General features: G+C 38.8%; 1 protein-coding gene across 2 annotated transcripts; it reads left to right on the forward strand.

Moving 5' to 3' along the window:
• Positions 1-377: 377 nt before the first annotated feature.
• Positions 378-22117, forward strand: SLC35A3 (solute carrier family 35 member A3). 2 transcript variants are annotated; one of them, XM_069862171.1, is made up of 8 exons: positions 378-475; positions 11910-12114; positions 12827-12981; positions 13071-13193; positions 14342-14513; positions 17701-17819; positions 18310-18443; positions 20540-22117. In XM_069862171.1, exons 2-8 carry the CDS (start codon positions 11928-11930, stop codon positions 20628-20630), a joined length of 981 nt encoding a protein of 326 aa, XP_069718272.1. In that variant the 5' UTR covers positions 378-475; positions 11910-11927; the 3' UTR covers positions 20631-22117. The 2 variants fall into 2 exon arrangements, with proteins under 2 accessions (XP_069718272.1, XP_069718271.1); XM_069862170.1 differs by lacking the exon at positions 378-475 and adding an exon at positions 4769-4877.
• The last annotated feature ends 1972 nt before the right edge of the window (positions 22118-24089 follow it).

The raw sequence follows: 24089 nt of genomic DNA on the forward strand, positions 1-24089 counted from the left end.
AACCTGGGCCAGGGCCTCACCACTCTTACAGTGAAGAAATTCGTCCGTATATTTAATCTAAATCTGCCCCTCTCCTGTTTACACCCACTGCCCCCAGCCCTGTCACCACAAGCCTCTGTAAACGGTCCCTCCCCAGCTTTCTTGTAGCCCCTTCAGGTCTGGAAGGTCGCTATAAGGTCTCCTCGCAGCCTTCTCCTTCTCCAGGCTGAGCAACCCCAACTCTCTCAGCCCGTCCTGTATGGGAGGTGCTCCAGCCCTCGGATCGTCCTTGTCGCCTCCTCCAGACCCGCTCCACCGGCTCCATCTCCTCCTTACGCCGGGGATTCCCGAGCAGCCGGGCTGCTGCGCTCGCGGCCGGTGCCGCCGTGGCGGGGCGCGGCGCTGGGAACGGAGCGGGCGGGGCGCGGCGGCAGCCGGAGCCTTTGCGGGACGGGACCGCGGCGCCCGGAAGCGGCGCGGCCGGCGGCGGCGGCAGGTGGGGCCGGGGGGCGCGGGGCCGCGGCCGGAGCGGCGGGGGGCGAGGGGCGAGGGGAGGCGCCCGGGGAGGGGCGCTCGGCGCGGGCTGTGCGGGCGGCCGGCAGAAGGGCACGAATTATCAGCGTTTGAGAAGCGACACGGAGGGGATCCGGGGGCTGGAGCAGCTCCGCCGCGGGGACAGGCTGGGGAAGCTGGGGCTGTTCAGCCCGGAGAAGAGGAGGCTCCGGGGAGACCTGAGGGCAGCTTCCAGCGCTGAAAGGGGCTCCGGGAAAGCTGGGGAGGGGCTGTTTGCAGGGCATGGAGTGACAGGACGAGGGGGAATGGGATTAAATAGGAGGGGGGAAGATTTACACTAGACATAAGGAGATTGTTCCCGATGAGGGCGGTGAGGCCCTGGCCCAGGTTGCCCAGGGAAGCTGTGGCTGCCCCAGCCCTGGAGGTGTTCAGGGCCAGGCTGGATGGGCCTTGGGCCGCCTGAGCTGTGGGAGGTGCCCCTGCCCATGGCAGAGGGGTTGGAACTGAATGATCTTTAAGATCCCTTCTAGCCCAAACTGTTCTGTGATTTTCACAGCAACATAATTTCACACTGGCTTTCTAAATGTGAAACTCTCTAACAGTACAAAGTTAGTGGATTAGCTCAGAAAACCAGAAGATGGAAAGAAAACGAACAGAATAGGATAATGCATATTATGGAATAGACTGGAAGGTAGAAGGTAAGCACCAAAAGGTACTCCAAGTTTTTTCATTTTATTTAATCATTTAAATGGTATTTTAAATCAGAGTGAGGAAGATGTGGATACCAGAGAAAATATTTTTCAGGAACAGTTGGGTGGAGAAGTCTGAAACTACTTTCTGCAGTGGAGGGATGTGTTGTTTGGGACACAAAGAACCTGTGCAAACCATTCTAAAACTGAGCGAGCACCATACTAGGAAGCTTATCTGTCAAGGTAGCCTCTGCACAGGAGGGCTGGGATCTAAGGCAACCTTTGCTTTTCAAAGAACATGTGTGCAGGCTGACAAAATAGGGTTTAGAATGAATATGAAATGATAGAATGCTTCTCCCCGAATCTGTCTGGTTGCCTTTCTCCACAAGCACTGCACTTGACTCGTCTGAGTTCTGTATGTGGACTCAGTTAAGCTTGACCTGTTCAGCTCTTCTCTGTTAAGTTAGTACACTGGACCTGCTCTACAAAAACTCTCACTATGTAGACAGTCTGGTCCAGTAAACTCTAGCTCTGTGATGCGGGCTTACTTTTATAAAAGTGTAAGAAACATCAAATGTCTTTAGAGGTTGCATTGTGAGAGGGGCATTTTGGGAGAACTTATTTACAGTATCCTCTTCCTTTAGAAACTGTAGCTTGTGATTCATAGAATCGTTTAATGGTTTGTGTTGGAAGGGACTTTAAAGATCATCAAGTTCTACCTTCCCCCTGCTGTGGGCAGGGACGCCTCCCACTGGATCTGGTTGCTCAAAGCCACATCCAACCTGGCCTTGAATGATGGGGCATCCTTGGCTTCTCTGGGCAACTTGTGCCAGTGCCTCACCACCCTCACAATAAAAAGTTTTTTCCCTTATATATAATCTAAATCTCCCCTCTTTCAGCTTAAGAACTGTTCCTCCTCATCCTATCCCTGCAATCTGTGATAAAGAGCCCCTTCCCAGCTTTCCTGTAGGCTCTCTTTAAGTACTGAAGGCTGCTCTAAGGTCTCCCCAGAGCCTTCTCTTCTCCAGGCTGGACAAGCCCAACTCTCTCAGCCTGTCTTCCTACGGGAGGTGCTCCAGCCCTCTGATCATCTTTCTGGCCTCCTCTGGACACGCTCTAACAGATCCATGTCCTTCTTGTGCTGAGGACTCCAACACTGAATGCAGTACTGCAGGTGAGATCTCACCAAAGCAAGGGTAAAGAGGCAGAATCGCCTCCCTCAACCTGCTCGCCATGCAGCCCACAATACGGTTGGCTTTCTGGGCTGCAAGCGCACAATGCCAGCTCGTGTTGAGCTTTTCATCCACCAGCACCCCAAGTCCCAATCCTTTGTATGTTGTGTTCTGAAAACTTGTGATTGAAAATTACAGCTCTAGGAGATAAGGATCCATTGTTTTGGGATGCATGATGTTTTGTAGAAGTAGAAGTGTGATGGTGATGGTTTGTAGAAGTAGAATGTGTTGTAGCAAAAATCCTGGTTTTGGCAGACTAGTATGACTTTTCTTTGTTATTGGAATGTATTGTTAGGAGTGACTGTTCCTTTAACAGCCCTGCAGGCTGCCTACACTGCCTAATTCCATATGCTTCTTATGCTACAGTTGGCAATAACAAGAAAAAGGCAGGGATTGTCTGAACTGGGTACCTAGGGAAACAGAATCACCTGTGTCTGCTTAAAACTGTTTCAGATTTGGCAATGTTAAGTGAGGACAGCACATTCTTGATCTTTGGGACAGGCTTGCTAGGTGTAGTTATTCCTTTCTTGTTATTCTTGAATTGCTTGCAATGTGGGCTTATTCTTCACCAGTCACTTCAGTCCGTACCTATGTACATGTTGCATATGCAAGTTCAGTGCCTGTGTTAGAATTCTGGAGGCTGCACAGCCAGATCACATCAGTAGAGGGTGTCTCTAGAGCACAGGGGAGATAATCTCAAGATCTAAAATAATATTTTTTATATCTGGCATAGTAATTCTTCTCAGGATCTAGCATAATAACGTAAGATGGTTAGGAGTTCAGGATTTCACGATTCAGTTTTTGAACCTTCTTGTTTTACAGTCATACCCCTTCAGTACACTCTTCAGCTGTCTAATTTTATTTGTAATTACTAGCTTTCTGCAGTGTCTACAGATTCACTTTCACTATAGTATCTAGTTTGTGCTATTCTATTCAAATTAGGTCACCTTGACTGAGGGTGGCTGCGTTGCCTTGAGCACCCAGATTTGATTAGTAATTCATAAACAGCGTAAGTGTAAGCTGTGGCTGAACCCTGGCTGTACTCAGTGTTCAGTCTTTTAGCACCTTAAATCAAGCTCCTTCATTGGGTTGATCCATCTGCAGGAGTTACGTTCAGGGCAGTGCTTCAGCTCATGCATTGCACTCCTGTGTGCTGGAGGAGCCGTGGGCATTTGAACTAAAGCTGAGAGCCGAGTGCCTCCTTGTGCACAGAACCCAGGCATGACTGCTAGGGTCTTTCTGTACTGCAATCTGTACAATGAACGCAGTGTATGTACTGTTTGAAAAACGAGAGGCAGTTAAGGCAGGTCGTATCAAATTTCTGTGCTGGCGTGCAGAGTTTGGCTTAACAACTGTTATGTCAATATAGAACTATTGGACTACTGTGCACACAGTTGAAGTCTTCACCTTATAAGAAATACTGGTGTTAGCTTTAGCTGAATGAGGACCTGAATGTCCCAGCCACTGAGTATTAATAACCGATATGTGATTTCTTTCATATTCACAAACCCAAATTCTCATCAGTCAAAGAAATCTTACCTTTGGATTCTTTGGTTTGGTGTAAAGGATAAAGGGGGTGAGGTGGGCTTTAAGAGTATTTAGCTACAAATTTCACATTTAAGATTCACAGTGCCCAGCTTTTCCTGTCTGAGTCAGGGACTGGAATGGCATTAGGGTTTGGTTTTTTTCACCCCATAAAAGAAGAAAAACCGAAACCTCTTTGTCAGGTCATCAAAAAACCTCAGCGGTGTTAAGTTCCCTTACTGCTAGTTTTTTTGTCAACCTGTAAGAAAACTGTACCCAGGTCCCAAGCAATTTATAGCATAGTCTGAAATTAGGTGTTAGTTAATATGTAATTGCATTCGCTTTGTTGGGCTTGGCAGTGGTGGAATTTCCCGATTGAGCTGTGGGCCAATGAATCACTGGTACGGCCTCCACCACCCTTGGCAAAAGCCTAGGTTTTTGGAGCAAAGTTGAGACAAAATCATTGGTTGATCTTTAGCAGTTATGGTTTAATGCGTAGCCGCTCTGAATGTAAGTGCACTTGCTAGAAGTGCTCAAAGGTATCTGCATGATTTCAAAAAGGACAAGATGGAGTTGTGCTTAGGGAGTTGTGCTGTGCTTGATATCTTTGTCAGGAAAATATTATTGGAATGCAGTGATTTTTTAATATTTTTTCACTGTAAATGGAGAAATTGGAAGGACTGTCGGAAGGCAGCCTTCATGTGGAAAAACATCTTAGTAGTTCATAAATAGCATAAAGTGTAAGCTGTAGCTGAACCCCTTACACTTCTAGTAGAAGAGTAAGGAAAAAAAACTTTACTAGAGGATTTGCTTTTAGTAAGACCTCTGAAGAAAAATCCAAGCTCTGAGAAAAACAAAGCGTATTTTTTCCATAGTGTACATTATAATGTATCCAGCAAGAAGAATGAGTAACAAACTGAAAAACAAAAGAAAGAGCAAGGTAAGTGTTGAAACGATGAAGTAATTTGCACTGATTTAGTTGAGAAGTGCTATGTATTTGGAGAGGAACAGCTGACAAGAGTAGATAGCTTATGGGATGGAATAGGAAATAAACCTGTATTGTGTAAGAGGAAGATAGAAAACATTAATAAGGACATTTTAAAGTGAGACATAAAAGTTTAAGATTATTAGAAGTGTTTATAACATTATGGTTTATTAAAAAAACAAACTATTGCACAGCCATGAAAGATTACATATTTGGGGGGATGGAGGGCAAGTGCAGGACATCATGCTTAGCCTTGTTGAACTGCATGGGTTTCCTTACATCACTTTATTTCTATTTGTAAACTGTTTGTTGTATTGGGTACTACTTTTAGTAAAAAGAAGGCTATATTGAGTCCAAAGGAAAGTTTGTGGAATAGAACTTTTCTCTGAGGAATGTAGTTGTATCAGCAGCGTGTTACTTGTGTGTTATCCAACACTGGGAAGAGGGCAATGCACATGCAAAAGCTTGGAAGGGTGTCCTGTAAAAATAGGCTCTCCAGGTTCTGTCAGCAAGCTCCTTCTTCACCTTCCAGTTTTGCTTTTCTTCCTTGCCGCCTGCTTATTATATTTGTATAGGTGTCATGTCAGCACTGGGCTCACATTTCATGTGAGAAATATGAGAACACAATCCTGTTTCTCTAATCTGCTTTCTTGATTTCAAAGCAAATGCCCAGGAAGTGTGTCTTGTTCCTGTTCCATTGAAATGGTGTACTTAGCTTCCCACTCTGTTTTTCCTTCCCTAAAGCAAATTCAATCAGTGCTTATTTTCTGGCAGATCCCCAACACGAAACTTGGTGTACTGACACACAAAACTTAAACTTTGCCTTTTGCAGTTTTAAGAGGTTATTGTATGCTTGTGTTTAGCTTTGTATTTTAACTAATGTGCAAGAGCCTTTGGTTAAGTGATCTTAAACTCATCCGTCTTAGCATGGAGTAAGAGCTAGCAATAGCAATATCTCCTGTAACTTTGCCTTTTACTCCAAAAGACCATCAGCAGTGAAAACTTTTCACAATTAGGCTGAAAGGAATGCAATTCACGTGACGCCACCACTGGGGAGATGGGAAGCATGATCGTAGGTTGTAATTTATTATTAGATTAGCTTTCCTGGTGACAGAGTAGGGAGGAGTAAAGAAATAGTTGCCAGTAGAAGTTATTTCCATGTCAACTCTTCTGGAAAAGGGCTAGCAATTAATATGAACGTTAACACTGTAGCCTGTTGGAAAGGCCTCATTTTGCAATTTTCTGTTACTCTTTATGCCTTTGCTTTCCATAGGGTACATCCTTACGCCATCACCTTAGAAGGCCTTTGCTTTTGTGCCTGTGTAGAATCCTGGGCTCTGCTAGTGAGGTCTCAGTCGCAGGGTGGGAGCCTAAACCAGTTACCTTCCTTCTGTCATGAATTCTTCTATGGATTGGCTCTAAAAATGCGTCACTGTTAACTGGTAAATGGACCTCAATTTATAGACATCATCACCATAGGTACCCCAGAACCATTTTAAGTGACTTTTAAATTGTATCTTACAGTGAGAGGAGCTCATTGACTGCAAGGTAGCCCATCACATCTGGTAGCAATTGCAGTGCATGATTTAACTGTGGATTGCTCTGTCATTTGGCAGAGAGCATGTTGTTAAATTTACTCTGTGCATTTAACCTGCTTTTTTTTGCTACGTGACATTGAAATGCATTGTTAATTCCTTTTTTCATTGTGTTAGCTTCTTCCTAAGATACAGTTCAGTGTTTGGGTTGGGGGGGAGTTAAATGCTGATTTCTTTTTTTTTTTTTTCAAGTTTTCTCTGATATTCTCTTGAAGTTTCAAAAACTTAAGGAGGATTAAATTCAATTAATATAGTAAGTGAACAAGCTACAGTGATTCAAATTCAGGCTGAATTAATGAAATATAATGCAGAATACTGTGTAGTTTGGGATACTGAAAGAACTTTCAGTGTGGTTGATATGCAGTCAAAAAAATGAATTTGGGATCATCTGTGCATGGACTGTCATCTTTTTTTTATTTATAAAACAATATGTGAAAATTTAAGGCACCCCAGCCTTAAAGTTTCAAGGAGCCTAAAACATGCTAATCAGTTAGAGACTTGACCTTAGACAAGGTTGAGTTTTAATAGTTCTGTACTTGCTTTATCTTAATATATTTCTATCAGCATGATGTGAAATTTCAGAAGCGCCAGTGCCTGGATCTGTGGAGTAGGCTCTGCTCTTTTGTTCTTGCAGATGGTGTTAGGCTGTGCTCGCTGGAGGATCTCAGTGATGGGCAGTGTAACTCCAACCATCTTTGGAAAATAGCTCCAGACAGTTTTTAGTCTCTAAGTTTAGCTAAAGAGCATTTAATATAACTTAATCATATTTCCTTCTAGAATTCTCTTTTTTAGTGTTTTAGATACCTCAAACTAAAGTAATTCTGTCAGATTTTAAGACCTTCTGCAAACTCAAGAATAGGATGAAGTCATAACCTAATCCACAGTTTTGCACAAGATTCTGACACAGTAGATATTTAGCAGCTGAGAAGCAAAAAAGTTTGTACCATCAGATCAAACATCAGACAAAGTCTTAAGGTTAAGGAAAGTCCTGTAATAATCTTCTTGTTACTCCTGTAGTAAATCCAGATTAATATTAGCGAGTTTTGTTAAGAGTGGATAGAGGAAAATAAAATATATATAGTATGTTTACTGTTCATTAAGTCAAATTGATTGCTTTGGCCTAATGTATTTCATTTGCAAGCATTAGAATTTACGAGTATTTTAGGAAGGTAAATACAGGGATGATATAAAAATAAAATTTAAAATATAAAATGTTGGCCTATGAAGGAGAAATTACCAAGAGATATGAAAATCTGCAAGTCAGAAATATATTCATTTTGTCTGAATTAATGTTATTAAATGTAAATATGTGATTTTTTTCACTTAAAAAAACCCACTTCCTTTGAGCAGGTATTTTTCAGACTCTGCACAGTGTGAGTTTGAGCTGAAGGCATTACTCCCTGTATAGATTGGAGGTTTTTATGTTTCTGAGTCTGTGAACCCTTTCCGGGGTCCTTTGCTTTATATGTTTAAGAAGAGCTCTTCACGTTGTATCCAGCTGCATTTTCTCCACCTGTGTTATATGGCTGTAAATACCATCTTGGCAAACTGCATGTTGACTTTCCGTATAGATCTGCCTTTAACCTCTTTGCCTGCCTCCTGTGCTGCTGGCTGGAGGGTGTGCCCACATCATGTGTGGGGAAAAAAGCTACACAGAAGTGGTTTACTTTTTTTTTTTTCCTAGACTAGTAAAAGACACTTGTGACGCTTGTCACTGAGCTGACAGATGTGCCAGGCTAAGGGTCAATGAGTTGCAGGTACTTATCACCTCTCACTGTAAGGTACAGTTCAAGGGTCACTGAGTTAATGTGACCGCTCAACTTTCAGTCTTTGAATTAGCAAGTCTAAATCTGATTTTCGGAATGGATGCATCCTGCAGAATACTGAGCAGGCTGTCCAAAGCCCAGTAAGAAATCTAAGCCTGGTTGTAACTCTGTACAGGAAATGCATTGGGAACTTTCATTTCATTGTTGGTTTAAGACAACAGAAGTGTGGGCTGTTACTGAAGACAATGGTTCATGGTGTATACGGCTGCACAGCATGTTGCAGTGAGGGCAGCAGGAGCTGAAGGCTAGAAGAGAGCAATTACATCTCTGGTAGTGAATCTGTAAATCTAAACCTGCCGTGGAACTGCAGCCGAAGACAGTGTAACCTTTGGAAGTTCAGCACTCGGCTCCTTTTCTGGATCCAGTCCCCAGTTTGTACTGAGTTCTATGAACTGATACGCAGCTCTTACAAAGAAAGGAAGAGGGACGGGGGAGCTGATAAGGTATGTGTGCTCAGTAAAGGGTGATTGGTTTACTGGTGTACGTAAGTTTCAGGACTTTGTAGTTCCTGCTCTGTGAAGCAACTATTTGTAAAGTACAGCATAAAACTTCCTACCCTTGTTCTCTGCAAGCCTGTCTTGCTGGCTGCTGACAGGACAGCTTTTGACAGATATCCTTATTTCAGCACTGGGCACTTAGAAGTCCAGTTGTGTGAATTTCAGAAATTCTGAAACTGATTTACTGAATTATGATAATGAAATGTTTCCTGCAACTGACGGCTTTTTGAGACATTCCCTTTTCTATCATGCCTACTATTGAAAGCAAGACTGTTCAGGATAAGATGGTGGTATGTATTCCTTATGGCTTTGCTGATGGGTTTATTAAACTGTTGTGCTTGTTGATATGTTTTCACGCTGAATGCTTTGATATTAGTTCATAAACCAGGTAATAGTGATTTACTTTTAAAATTATATTTTAAAATCTTTAGTAAATAGCTGGTTGTACTTCAGCAAGTAATTCATGTGAATGTGATTTTCTGTAATTATAACCTGGTTTGAAGTCCAAGGAACTGATCTCTGAGAATTTTGGACTTCTCTAAAACCCTTTGTCACTTCACAGGTCCACAGGATGCAGGAGTTTGGGTCCAAGTTCAGGAGAGATATGTGTTCCCATTATCTATATTTTGTTTGGAAGCATTTTGAACACTGAACACCAAGAAGCTTAAAAACTTATTTATCTGAAGATGTGCTTTCATGAAGTCTAGTGTTGTTCATCTTAACGTTATATTGCTTTTTGTGTTTCGAGATTATCAGATCTCAATACTAAAAGTCAAGGTAGATAGAAAAGGTGGAAGAAATGGTTTGTGCAATTTGGCTCACCTAAATGTGTGTTTTGCAGTGTCAATTTTCTCCAGTAGCATAGACAGACTTTCTCATGAAGTTCAGTTCTTTATTTTCTCAGTGGATTTTGTAGGTTTTTTCCTTTCCCTTTTTCTCTCCCTGTCTCCTCTGTGCTCCTCGTATTTCTCCACAGAGCATAATCTCTGACCTTGCACGTCCTCTCTTCATCCCTTCATTGGACCTGTTCTTCGCTTTCTCCTTCTTGTTCTCAGCTATAGCAAAACTGTTCTTCAAAGATGTTTCCCTGACTGATCTCCATTTTGGTTTTGATGGAGCATAATTCCACAGTTAATGTCCTCCAGATATTAACTTATTATTAAGTTGTAATTCCACCAGAACCTGTGGGAAAAGTTAGCAAATCTTGAATGTTGTCTGCATCTTTCTTCTTCATGCTTTATATTTCTATCTGATTTATATCATCTAGTGCAGTTGCATCTTTATTCTTCAGCAAGATAAATGAAATCGTAGTTCTTACAAAAGTATCTTCTGTTAAGAATCCATAAAGGAATCCTTGTGTATTTCTTCCTCGATTTCTTTTGCATCCTGGAATATTTTTCTTCTTTCTTTTTGAATATGCTTTTACAAACATTTTTAGAATTTTATCGAATTGTATTGTGTAGGATGCGGGTATGTACTTTGTATCTCTTCAGCTGTTGGCAATTCCTATTTGTTTGCAGGTTACTGCAATATCTCTTTAAGTATCCCTGCCGTATAGGTATTAATTTGACTTTGTATACTGGACTGTAGAAAATCTGTTAATGCTTAGAGACAAGATAAATGCAAATCAGAAACATGTCAATAGCACAGCTCTCCAGATCTCTGAAAAAAAAGCAATGAAAATTGTTATGCAATGCATCTTGAGCTAGACAAATGCAGTCAGCAAGAAACAGATTCAGTTTCAGCTACAAATATTTAGAGGTATCAGCACATCCTTCAGCAGTGTGTACAACACTAGATAGTTAATGAGTCAAAACGTGTGTACCTGTAGGTATAGAACATGTAGCTTTTGCAAATGCATCCCGTAAGTACTGCTTATACCATTTCTAGACTTCTAAATGCCAGAACTGCATTCATTGTCTTGACTTGTTTCTGGTTTCCTGTTACTTAAAAAGTATTAACTTTTAATTACTGATTTAATTTTACATTGACATTAAAAACACTGCTCTGTTTTTGAATATTGAATAGTGAAGGCAGTAGTATTTAATTTTTTATAGGAAGCATTAATTTCTGTGTGTATGGAAATTCGTAATATGAAGAAGAGCAGAAAATTATAGAATATTCTGAGTAGAGTGATGTGTTCTTTAATTTTCTTGTAATATGTTACGCTTGCAAAATGAGCATTGCTTTCTCTATTGCTCTCCTGCACCACTGATGCTCTAGTTGGTGACAAAGGTCAAAGAAAACCATGTCAGCTTAGTGGATGCTTGTGGTAGAGATAAGGATGATACAGCTTTACTGTTGTAAGGTTTGTGGTAGTCACTGCAGTATGAGAAGATAGGTGCAGTCACTTGTTCATCTGTATTCAACTAATTTTTTGTGAGCAGGATGATCAGCAGCACAGGTTTAGTGTCCTCTCCTTCTTCACCTCTTCCATCCTGCTTCTTCCTATCCATCTCTGCTTTCCCGCAACTCTTCTTTTCCTTTGGCATCAGGCATACCTCTCATTTTCATTCAAAGCAATGCAACCCTCCCCCTAATTTGTGCTGGCACAGTGTCATCTGGCAAGGCAGAGGCTGCAACTTGAAAAACTGGAGAGGTAGAAGCATGAGAAGATGTCTTCATTCTGGGGACAGCTCATTGCAGCAGGGCTACTGGGCATTCTGCAGTCCCACAGTGTGGGCCTTCACCTATATAAAGAAATTCATGATTGATTTAACTTGGGAGATTTCTTCTGTGAAACCAGTTACTAGAAACATAATTATCAGTTAATAGTCCTTATTTTACTTTATTATTATTACGGATAAGAAATATTAATTTAATTTCTCTATTAATTATCACTTCTCCTAATATTGTGATATGCTTCCCAGTTGTAATTATGTATTTGAAAAACATTCTTAAAGTGTTAGTGTCATTTTTCTTCTAAAATACCAGATTAGTTTTGTTGTTCTCCTTTGGCTGAGCTCCCTCGATAACTTGTTTTAATACGCTGATTCCCAAGGGAAACATCTATCTGAAATACTACCTTTTAATCCTGGGTTGGTTGGTTTGTTGGTTTTTCTGTTTCAGGAAGGAGAAAGTCAAGAAATGTCTACCAATTTAAAATACCTTTCCTTGGGCATCCTGGTTTTTCAGACCACAAGTTTAGTCTTGACCATGCGTTATTCTCGGACGCTGAAAGAAGAAGGACCTCGTTACTTATCCTCTACTGCAGTAGTTATTGCTGAACTTCTGAAGATTTTGGCCTGTGTTCTATTGGTCTACAAAGACAGCAGTATGTGTCAAATCTTGCACCAAGTAATTTTCCTAACCAATATGCTCTGTTATAGTGACAACTACAAAGCAGCCATGTGAGTACAGGCATCCAACAAAGCATTTTGCTTCTCGTGTAAGAGAAAGACACTCATCATACCTCACCCCTCAACACATGATTCAGGATATTGTATATTTGTTGAAGAGAGCTGTCTCTAAATAGTGGGGATACTGAGGAGTACAGGAGTAAATTTTCTGCCAACATCTTGAAGCTTGTGTTTGCTCAGGCATTTTAAAAAATTCATACGTAGAAATAGGAAAAAATGAAAAACTTTGTGTGTCCAAAGAATGATTGATAACTTGAAAGCCTATAATAAACAACAGATGCAGAAAGAAGGACTCAATTTTGTAACTACAGGAAAAAGCACAGTTTTAAACTCAAGAAAAGGATTTTCAGATTTACTTTAGTTCTTATTTTGTATGTGTTATACTGAATTTATGTATTTTGCTGACATATGTATTAGATCTTCAGCAGCTTGAAAATGTCATTTTACATGCATAAATACATGTGAAGCTTATGAAAGGCAAACATACATAGTATTTTGAGGTCTTGATAGCAGTGATAGCTATAAAAAGGGGGCAGCAATCTTTAAGAACAGAACATTTCTAGCAGTCTCTTCCCCCCTGTTTCCTTTTAGTGAATATCTGTTTCTTTTATTTTTTTCTTTGGATAGAGTGCAATTTACGGACTCTGAACAGAGTGCTACATGATGAAATCCTTAATAAACCCATGGAAACTCTTAAACTTGCTATTCCTTCAGGAATTTATACTCTTCAGAATAACTTGCTGTATGTAGCACTGTCAAACCTAGATGCAGCCACATATCAGGTATTGTGCATTTGGATTTCTCTGTAAGTTTCAAAAAAAAAAAAAAAAGTGTGAATTATGCAGTGGTAACTGTTTCTGTGTTCTTCTAGGTTACATATCAACTGAAAATTCTTACCACAGCATTGTTTTCTGTGTCCATGTTAAGCAAGAAGTTGGGCGTGTACCAGTGGCTTTCATTAGTGATATTAATGACAGGAGTGGCATTTGTGCAGGTAGATATTAAGAGGTGTTTTTTGTTTATTTAATGTGTTTATTCAAAGAACACGGATTTCTATACTGATGATAAAGCTGTCTGATTCTACCAGCTGTACACGAGCACCAAAGTGTGGTCAAGACCTACAAATCACAACTGGCCAGGGCTAGAGAGCACCAGAGGTGGTTAAAAAGCAGAAGATAGCACCTCTTTTGTGTCCCAGTGCTCTGCTGTAGAATGTGACAGGTCTTCTGGAGCAACTTGGAAATAGCAGTAATAACAGTATTTATTAGCACACTTCTTCAGACATTAGGGATTCACAAATCTTCTATGCCAGCACAGTCCTGCTGCTCGCCTTAGGGTACAGTTTCAGCGTAGCAATTTTACTTGAACATTTTCAAGAGGCAAACTTGGCCTCTGTTCTAAATAGTAAACAGGTACAGAAGCTTGTAGTTTTCAGCGGGCAGGATCATGGGATAAGACCATTTTAAGAATTTTTAGCAGATTTAGTGTATTCCAGAAATTTTTATTTAAAAAGTAAGGATTTGGAAAAAAATCAGAGGATTAGATTTTATAGATTTTCAAATTTAATATTTAAAACTGAAGACAAACCGTTCTGATTGTAATTAACAGACTCTTCAGTGTGTTTTTGTCTGTGGCATTGCATTTTATTCTGTTAGCATTAGGTGTATTGCGGGATTTAGCTTCATAAATTTCAGCTTGTTATAGTTATCTCCTTAATCACTGAAGAGGCACGCATGCAAATTACAGTTCATCCTGTCTTAAAGACAACAGATCTAAATCTGCTTCTGTTTGTAAGGTAACTAACCGTCGGGTAGCAAAAGTTGGTGACAGTGGATGAACATGATAAGTCATGCTGGCATTTGGGAACAGTTCTGGCTTATAAAACATAAATTTTGGACCTGTTTAAATTGATGAGTATTGTCCCAGTTCAGGCACAGTTCTACTCCTCACAACTATTTAGAAAGAAAAATTATGACTTTGCAGTCCTTTGAAAGTATTTATGCTGCAAAATACAAAGCTTTAGAAGCATGTGATTGTCTGCATTTAGAAACTGTTACTGTGACTAGAAAACAAATGTACATTTTATAATAAATCATGACTTGAGTATATCAGTGAATTTTGTATAACTGTTTTTACGTCCAGTGGCCTTCAGACTCTCAAGCAACAGCTGCTAAGGAGCATTCAGCAGGATCTCAGTTTGTAGGACTGATTGCAGTTCTCATAGCGTGCTTTTCCAGTGGATTTGCTGGGGTTTATTTTGAGAAAATTTTAAAGGAAACCAAGCAGTCTGTGTGGATCAGAAACATCCAGCTTGGTAAGTTTAATTTTAGTTATCTAGAGATGCTGCCTTCAGAAGAGCTGAGATAAATGTAAAAAATATATATAGACAAAAGATATCGCCAGTATTTTAGTATTCTGCATAAAAGTACTTTTAAAACAAGAGTATAAACTATGCTAGACAGAATTCTAGCAGTTACTTTCTGACCTCGACCTAATCCTTGACTTAACTTCCTTATAGAGTGTAAGTTTGCACAGAATCCCCTGACTGAAGTTTTATTTAAAATTTTCTGAAGAAGGTTATCTTATGCAGGATTCTGTGTACCCTTTGTGTTTAAAAACCATTTTTGCACTAATTCGTTAAGATCTGATAAATACAGACAGTATTCCTTTTTCCTTTTTTACCTTGCTTTTTTTTTTTTAAAGAGAATATAGGAACATTAAAATAAAGTATTAAACATTAAAACAAAAGAAAAAAAACCTGAAAATCAATACTTTGAGGTGGTGTAGAATGAACATACTCTTGTGCCTGGGTAGGCAGTTGTTATAGGTTGGAAATGTTAATACAAAACCTGCTTTGTTTGTGAATAAAGTCGAGATAATGAATTTTTATTACTTCAATACGAAGTTCAGTTTTAGTTGTTGGTATAATCACTGGAGAGAGGCTTGTGCAAAATACAGTTAATCTTGCTTCTTTTAATGCCCTTACCTGTTAAGCACCAGTCAGTAAGAAAATACCTTCTCTTTCCAGAGTAGTTCTGGGTCTTTTAGACCCTAGGTATTAATTGCAACAGAGTCAATCCTTTTTCCTGAATGAATTTTTCCTCTCCTCAAAGCAATTATGTCCAGTTTATAGGGTTGAAAATACAACATCAACAATATTATTTTGTTCTTGTTCTGCAGTGGGCACAAAACTTACTGTAGGGGTTGCCCTCCTTTCTCTTATGGAATCCCTCTGGTCTCCACCTGTAGGCAATATTTCTTTTGTTGCATATTTGAATAAATGTTTTCAGTGCAATTTGACCTTTCCAGCACCTTAGGATTGACTCTTTATAAACTCCAAAGCACTGTACGATTAAGTTGTGAGGATGATTCAGTGCATCAGAGCTGTGTGCTGAGTCTGGTAGACTGTAATGAAGTACCATAGAAACAGGAGGGGGTATGTGGGGTTTTTTTAATTAAATAGTTGGTCAAAAACTTGTATCGTCAAAAATGTCTGAATACAAGCAATACTTTTCCTTTCTTTTACTGTTGCTGTGTTTTAATTATAAATGGTTTCAGTTAAAAACACGGAACTGCATTTTGATTATATTTTAGTATTTTCAAATGTCCTTAATGTTTTGAAGCTTGAGGACAGAGAAGGGGATCAAAACTTGGACTTACACAATTTCAGTGAATACTAGCAGATAGTATGTAAAAACTAAGTTTTCTTGAACAGGGTGTAGGGGATACATCAGGAAAGGTTATATTAAGGAATTTTGGAGGCAGAGAAGGATAGGTAGTTGGAGCCTAGTCCAGGATTTAAGGTAAGATGGAACTACAAAGTAAAATCCCTTACCAAGGAAAACTGATTATTACTCTCAATTTCCATGCTAAAAGCACTTTTGTGAAAAATCAATGCAAGTATCCAAAACAATTTCCAGTTAAACATTGATAATTGTTGAAAAATCAGTCATCGTTTCTGAAACACTTCAGTTTTCTGCAGTGCCCAGAATTATGTATGCAAACAGATGAGTGCGCTGCCTTGATAGTTGGCCTGGCCATATATTGAATGTTCCAGTAATTGCTCTTTCAAAACAATGAGATCAAAACAGACTGCATCTAAAGACAAACAGTTCAAGGTAATGAATAACTAGGACTGTGATATATGAAGACATAAGTATCCGTGATAACAGTGAAAATTGAAACGCTTGACTTTTTTTTTTTTTTGTCAGTGAGCTTAGTTTGCTTCAATGCAAAATTTAGTAAAATAGTTTACTAGTAAGGTTGTTTTTAGTTCAAAAATGAAATAAATTTTGTAATGTTTCATAGAGGGTTTATTGATAGAGCTTTTAGAAAGTATTTAAAACACAAAATCACAATATAAAAAAATGCATTAGTGTATCCTTTCTGCAAATGCAAGGTAGTTGTCTGCTTAAGGCATTGTATCATTCTGGAGCAAGTCAGTCATAAGCAAGAGCTTTGAAATAGAGATTTTCTTAAAATACAAATAACAAAACGCTTACTTTCAACCTGGGTTTCATTTTCATATCCATAGAGAATTTTTAAAACTCAAGAAAAAAAATTGAAAATATATTTGAATAATTGTTTAAAAATTCAGTTTTTAGTGCATACTAGTATCATGTTAGTGATATACAAATAGTTAGCTTTATATGTTTTAGCAGATCAATTGGAAAATAGAATTAATTGGTTTAATCTGAATGAAACCTTCATTTGAAATTACATCTACAAAAGGAATTGTTTCTTGTCAAGCAGAAGCCTTTATTTTGTTCAAAACAATGCCACCCTTTTCAGACACAAAGAAATGTGATGAAAATAAAGGTCAGCTTTTCACAGAAAAGGAATGGAAAAAAACATTCCCCCTTTCCTGCTCAGGACTAGAGACTACATCAGTCAGAGGAGGTGCTTGCATTACTTCCGTGCCTGAGGGGCTCAGGTAAAGCTTCCCATCTGACAGAAGAACACATTACTTGCCCAGTTATAAACTTCTTAATCTCATCTCATTTTTTTCTTTTGACATTAAGTCTCTACTAATAAACATTCTCTGTGTTTGAGACTGGTTCAGACGAATCTCACTTCCAAAATCCTTCTCTGAATGGCAAACTGCTAAGTCCTGCTCTTGCCAGTTAGTGACAGTCTCCTCCACTGAAAGTTTTCCGTTTGTATCTCTAGGTTATAGTGTGACATTAGTCATGACTAGTTTAAAGAAAACCGAAATTGTATTTAAGTGAAATTTGCTATGTATCATAAATAAAAATCAGTAGGAAACAATGGAAGATAAATATCAAAAAATGTTCTAATGGAAACACTCAGAACTCGTCATAAGTGTGGGAAATGGCATTTAAAAGAGAATATATGTCTGAACACTGATTACATTTGAACATGATAGTATTGCAGGTACCAGTCCTGAATTCAGATCAGGTATATGTGAGCAGTCCTTGAGGACAAGGAACCTGTTTGCATGTTTTTCACCTGTAGCTTTTAAATCCATCTTGTGCTTTCAGGATTTTTTGGTAGCATATTTGGACTGATGGGTGTATACATTTATGATGGAGAACAGCTGTCAAAGAATGGATTTTTTCAAGGATACAATAAACTTACGTGGATAGTTGTTGTTTTACAGGTAGGAGACTTTGTATCTTGTGTCTGTGCAGGCCTGGAATTTCCTCTTCTGTAAATGACTGGGGAAACCAATGGGTGTCATTGAAGCTACTGAGAATTCTAGGGTCAAAAGTCTCTAAATAAAAACCTGGAAAATATACAGCAAGTATATGACTAAGTATTGTGCAACATAAAAGCGTGTAAGCATTATTTCTTTTGCAATGTTTGAAAAAGAAATACATATGTGCCCTTTCTGCTGTGGCTAAAAATGTATGATACAAGCATTTCCACTAATTTAATGGTGGTAATACAATCAGAACAGACTGCATGAGCAACAATTTCTTTAATGGGGAAAGAACAACTCCAATATTTAATCTTCAATAGTGCGTATCCATAGCACAAAATAAATACAATGTTCCTAAACATAGACAAAACCTTTTCATAAAGTAAGCATGTGTGGACACTCTCAGTGGAATCAGCAGGTTGCAAATCCAAACCTCCATGTTTTTCAGGCACTCGGAGGGCTGGTGATTGCTGCTGTTATAAAATACGCAGACAACATTTTAAAAGGATTTGCAACTTCTCTCTCCATTATACTGTCAACACTGATCTCCTATTTTTGGCTGCAAGATTTTGTCCCTACAAGGTAAGAATGATTTACCATGCATGCTGGAAAACAAAAATGGTTGAGAACTTAATGCTTACAGACATAATTGAAAAAATAAATCTAAAAAACAGTGCAAGCTACACTTCTGGAGTGTTGGATACAGCTTGCCCAGGGCAGCTTGGTTTAGTGAAATACTGTAACTAATGCTTTGGTTTTGACTACAGTTGGCAAGGGTAGATTTTGAGTAGGATGCAGCCCCGCAGGTCAGGGTTCGCTAAACCCCAGATCCTGGCCCTCGGTGCTCCCCACTGGGCTCGGTGAGTGGGGCCGAGCTGCTCTGCCCGCTGCTGGCCCCGGTGGGGGCCCGGCTGCTGTGCCTGCGCCTCCCGGCCCTCGCTCTGCATCCCTTGCGGCTGCACAGCCATGGTGGTGATGATCGAGTTTCCAGTCACAAATCAATCTCTAAAAAAAAAAGATAGCTGCAAACTTAGGCCCATGGAAGTTACTCTGCAGCAAGTAGTTGCCCGTGGACACCCAGAAGACAATACAGTATCTGTTAGCAAGAATACCCAACCAAGGAGAGAGAGAAAAACGCTTGCTGTGCACCCCTGGGCCCAGAGCACTGTGTCCCAATGCTCTGTGAATCTGATTTCAGTAGCTCTGTGCACTGCGGGCTTGGTACATGGTCATATTCTGGAGTGGTGCTTGTCTTGGCAGTGCGTGTTAATGTACAGAGAATAGAAGTAATGCTCGAAAATCAGATATATTAATAGGATTTTGCTTATAATGGACCTGTGCTCCTCACATATATTACACCTAGGTGTAGTGTGAAGATATTTTTAATAATATTTACAACTTTTGTATCTTATGTAAAGAAACAGCTTTTTATCTAACAGTAGCATTTGCAATATTACTAGGAGTTTACTTAAGCATTCAAAAAGAAGCAGAACAATTATTTAGGATTGAAAAGTGGAAGACATTCAACTTCAGTTATACCTGGACTCTGCTTGTCCTGTTAAACCACTTTCTACATTCATTTTAAGAATTTCTGCGTGCTGGAGTGGAAAATTAATAAGTAACTTATCAGCTTCTGCAAACAGGGTGAAAAGGGAAACAGTGGTAATAATTAAATGAGATGTAGCCAACTAGCAGCATGTAGGACTTGAAGCCATCTCATTTAATAAAACTTGATTAACTTGAGTTAATCAAACACAATCTTTAATACCTTGCCTATACCAACTGAATTAATTTGAACTGAAACCGACTAATTGTTTCTCTCACTTCAACACACATTATTGATTGGGATAATAGATGTAAATTACTTAAGTGCTTGAATGTGTTGCAATGGATTGTGTCCAGAAATGGGCTAACGGTATTCTCTGAAGGATTATCACGTCACACACCACAGCTTTTTTAGTGTTTTATTCAGAAGATCCAATTGTTAGCATTGTCATGCCTTTATGACAAGGTTCTTTTCTAAAATGTGTACTGATTGTCTGTTGGCTTTGGATATTTTGTTTCAGACTTGTAGTTATCAAAACAACTTGAAAGGCCCCTATGTCACAATACAAAAAGATGCCTTTATTATCTTTTCCTCACATAAATCTTTATGTACCTGCCAAAAATTAGATGATACTGACTTGCAAACTGGTTCTTGGGCAGCAATAATTTGTTTTAACATAAGCTTTGGACTTCAAAGCAAATGCAACTACAGCAGCTAATATACGTAAGATGTTATAAATAGCTGGGTAACCACCGTAGTTACGCTTCTTTACCTTTTGTTTTTTTGCTTGCGTTTCCCACTGAGTTTTAGGCAAAAGAAAGAGGGGGAAAAAAAAAAAACCAAACAAACTGGTCTTACTACTTCTGACAGCTGTTCCATGAAACTGATTTTAATTTTCAGAATGTCAGTATAATAATACACTACTTTGTGGATGTAAGTTTCTTATTTCAACTTCTTCCTGCATCCTTTTATAATGAATATATTCAAATTATTTTGTTCTTTATAATTAGGACAAATACACTTTATGTGTTCACACAGGAAGAATGTCCTTTCTTTTGATTGTATTGTATTGCATAAATAAAAGTGCAGCAATTAAAACAAGCTAACAGTTTTTTATCTCTATTCTATTCAGTGTCTTTTTCTTCGGAGCTGTCCTCGTAATAGCAGCTACTTTCCTATATGGTTATGATCCCAAGCCTGCAGGAAATCCCATTAAGGCATAGCAAGACTTCTTCGTCAGCCCGCTTCTCAAGATCGTGCACAGGGGGCCTTGCTAACAATGGCATGTGGGAAGTGTTATTGTGCACTGCAAGGGAAGGATTGCTACCCTGAATCTATTGAAGAAATGCTTATGAGTGGTTTTGAACAGCCAGAGGGGTGGAAGGTGGATGATGATTCTGTCTGTAACTGATGGGGGGAAAAAAATATGGCAGGGGGATGCCCAGTGCAGCTTGCTAATAAAAACTTGAAAGGAACAAAAAAGTTTCCAAGAAACTGCAATTAGGAACGTTTACAGCTTTGACTGGGATTACATCAATATAATTTACTGTACTGACTGCTGCAGAAATGTCCTATGCACTCTTTGAAAGAGCACATGACAACATCGTCAGATTGTATGGTTTTGCAATTTGACTATATTTAATCTTAGTAGATATGTTTTTAACTGATTGTCTATTTACATGAAATCAGCTAAATATACATCATAACGTGATGGTTGTAATTAGGTATTTCTTATTAAAACTGTGAAGATTGAAGTATGATTGAAAGACACTTTCTCAATATCAACTATTTTTATATTTTAGAAGGCTGATTTAATAACAAGTCTGTTATTAAATTATAATATTATAATGCTCTTGCTTATATAAAACTATTGTAAGAATGTTAACATTCTCACCTAAGTATTCAAAGGGAGAAATTTAGAGTGAAAGCTGGAAATCTGTGCTGATACTTCAGCCTTCATCAGGATAGCCTGTAGTGGTCCAGTAGATGTAATAACTGTGAACGCCGGCTGGAGGTTACTGCATTAACCTGGTACTAGGAGTAGGGTTATGATGGAGTGCTTGCTCAAATGTGATGTTCATTGTTTTTATTTTTAATGATTATAAATCGACTTGTTGATAGAACCTTTAAAGTAGTTTTTATGCTTTAAATATCCTCGGGGGATTTTTTTTTTTTAACCACAATTAAAAAAAAAGAAAAAGCCTGTAATAAACATTTTAAATGCATTATTGTTGTCTGTAACAGCTCCATCTGGAGCTATTATGGTATATCATCCGTATACTGTACTGTACTTTATTACAGAGGTGTTTTTTAAACAAATGTTGTTTACTCATGAACTCTCCAAGGCTTTTTGAGTACATTTCTATGTAATGGCTTAATTAGAGATTTTTTATTATTATTATTTTTATTTTATTCTGGGAGTCGTTGAGCCAACGGACCAAAATGGTTCTCTGCAGCTATTCGGTCTAGTAGTGGAATTACTTTAATGGGAAGCTTAGTAAAAAAAGTAACTAATTGTGCAATAGGTAGATGTAAATGTGTGCTCTTCTGCTTTAAACCAAAAAAATCTTCACAAAGAAACTGAGATGCAGTTAAAGATTAGATCAATCAGGCTGTTGCAAACACTTCACTTGTTGACGTGTTTGTATATAGCCAGAAACACAAAAATAAAAAGCCAGAACTAATAAACAAAAAAGCTGTTTAAAAATTACTTGTTTTCAGGAGACCTCTTCACAGTGGATATTTATGTGTGGCCCCTTCTTATCCATGTTACACACGTAAAGGTGTGCATTTATACAAAACGTATCATGTAGAATCACAAGTGGTAAAAATGTAGTTTCCTTCCCCTTCCTGTGCTCTTTCTTGCTTCTGTCTTGTGATAGTGAACGCAATGTGGAGAGAGGTGTTTTAAAATGTTTACCAAGTACCTCATCCTTTTTCCCACATTTTAGCAATGGATTGACAAGGAGATTGTGAAGTATTGTGAATGGGAAAGGAAAAATTCCACTTAGGTCAGCCAAGTTAAAATAGTGTTTTCCTTCTGTTAGCAATGAGACAGATTTTCAACTTTTTGTTTGCTTATCGTATTACAGTAAGGCATAAAAAAATTTCAGAGTTATGCCAAGGGCTTCCTAAGCTTTGTGAACTGTAAATCTATCCCAGCATGCTGTAATTGCAGGAGCTCTGCTGCTTGGTAGTGAAAGCTATCTTGTTAAACCCTAAATTGGCATTCTATGTTAATATTAAACCTTTTACCTAGAACACTCAATGTTGCAAAGTCTTTGAAAAATTACATTTAGTCATTTCACCACCAAAATACAATGTAAGGTAAGGTGTTCGCGTAGAGCAGAGGCTCCCGGCAGTGCGTAGTGTAGTGTGGGAAGTGCTCAACTCTGACATGAACAGAAAAGTGTTAGCAGTAAGAGCTGAACTGGAGTTTGACCTGTATGGTAATACCTTTAATTTAATGAATCGCAGTGGTGGAAATGTGCAGGTGGTGTAAGTGGTTACTTCCTTGAGGAATTTCTCCGAAACACTTAAGCAGCAGGTGGGGAACAGATAAAAGGGCGGTTGCACAGGAAAGGACCAAATCAGCCAAACGGTGGCCACGCTGCTGAGTTCTGTTGCACAAACCCCTGATTTAATGCTTCAGGTGCGCCTGTCAGTATGTGGCATTGGTTTAAAGGAACAACAGGAATATGTGCTCTTTGTTTTTTAATAGGGTGTCCTACAGCTTTGGAAAACAATCTATCTGCTGTGCTAAGGAACAGAACTGTCTATAGATCAGTGACTCTTCCATCCTTTCAATTGACACTTCCATTCAATTTTCCAGCAGAGGGATAGGTCTCTTCATACACTTGGAAATAGGAGTTTGCATTTTGAGCTGTCTCAAACCAGACTCCAGTCTGAGGCCCTCCGGGTTAAAGAGTGTTATTGTAGCCAGAGGGAAGACAGCATGTGTTTCCTGAGAACAGAAGGCATTTGAGGGCAGTTTACTGATTTCTGTAAGCTCTGCAAGCTGAGAGCATGTGTGCATTTTCTCATGGAGATACTTTTGTATCTAGATTTTAAAAGGTACTAAAGGAAAAACAAACCCAAGCAGTTTTTAGTCTGTAACTCCTGAACTTGCCAAAGAAGCACAGCCAGCTCAGAGCCCTGGGAACTGGGGAGAGTGCACTTTCAGTTTTCCCTCAAAGCAATCTGTAGGAGTTAAACTTTCAAAAAAATAAACCTGCCTGAGCTATTTTTCTGACTTTTAGACAATGGATTTGTTAGTTTAGTTGTATATTTAGGAGACTAACCTGTACTTAGCACAATTTTATTTAAATATTTATTAGGTTATAGCTAAGTATTTATTTGCAATAACTTGGATTATAAGATTTTTTTTTAAGACTTGCATAATGGGAGTACTAGTATTTATTGAATACTTGGATATTTAGTTTTATTTGCGAATCTCTGAGATAAATGACAAATGGTCGAATAACAATAAATGTAGAACTATCTTCAAAGCAAAATAAATCAGCAGTTCAATGGTGAAAAATCACAAGTCTAATAAGTAAGATAAACTTTTCTTTAAATATTGTATTTCTGTGCTATCCACAAGTGCCCAGTCTTGTTTCTCAAAGAATTCAGATAATTTTATAGTTCTATTCAACTTCTTTATTTTAAGCAGAATATAAGAA

The sequence above is a fragment of the Phaenicophaeus curvirostris genome, chromosome 8 (genome assembly GCF_032191515.1).
Source record: "Phaenicophaeus curvirostris isolate KB17595 chromosome 8, BPBGC_Pcur_1.0, whole genome shotgun sequence".
Taxonomy (NCBI): Eukaryota; Metazoa; Chordata; class Aves; order Cuculiformes; family Cuculidae; genus Phaenicophaeus; species Phaenicophaeus curvirostris.

Coding starts and splice junctions, on each gene's coding strand:
- SLC35A3 (XM_069862170.1), top strand. CDS start 4,824: ATGTATCCAGCAAGAAGAATGAGTAACAAACTGAAAAACAAAAGAAAG. Junction 13,194..14,341: donor CAGGAGTGGCATTTGTGCAG/GTAGATATTAAG, acceptor TTTTACGTCCAG/TGGCCTTCAGACTCTCAAGC. Junction 17,820..18,309: donor GGATAGTTGTTGTTTTACAG/GTAGGAGACTTT, acceptor CATGTTTTTCAG/GCACTCGGAGGGCTGGTGAT.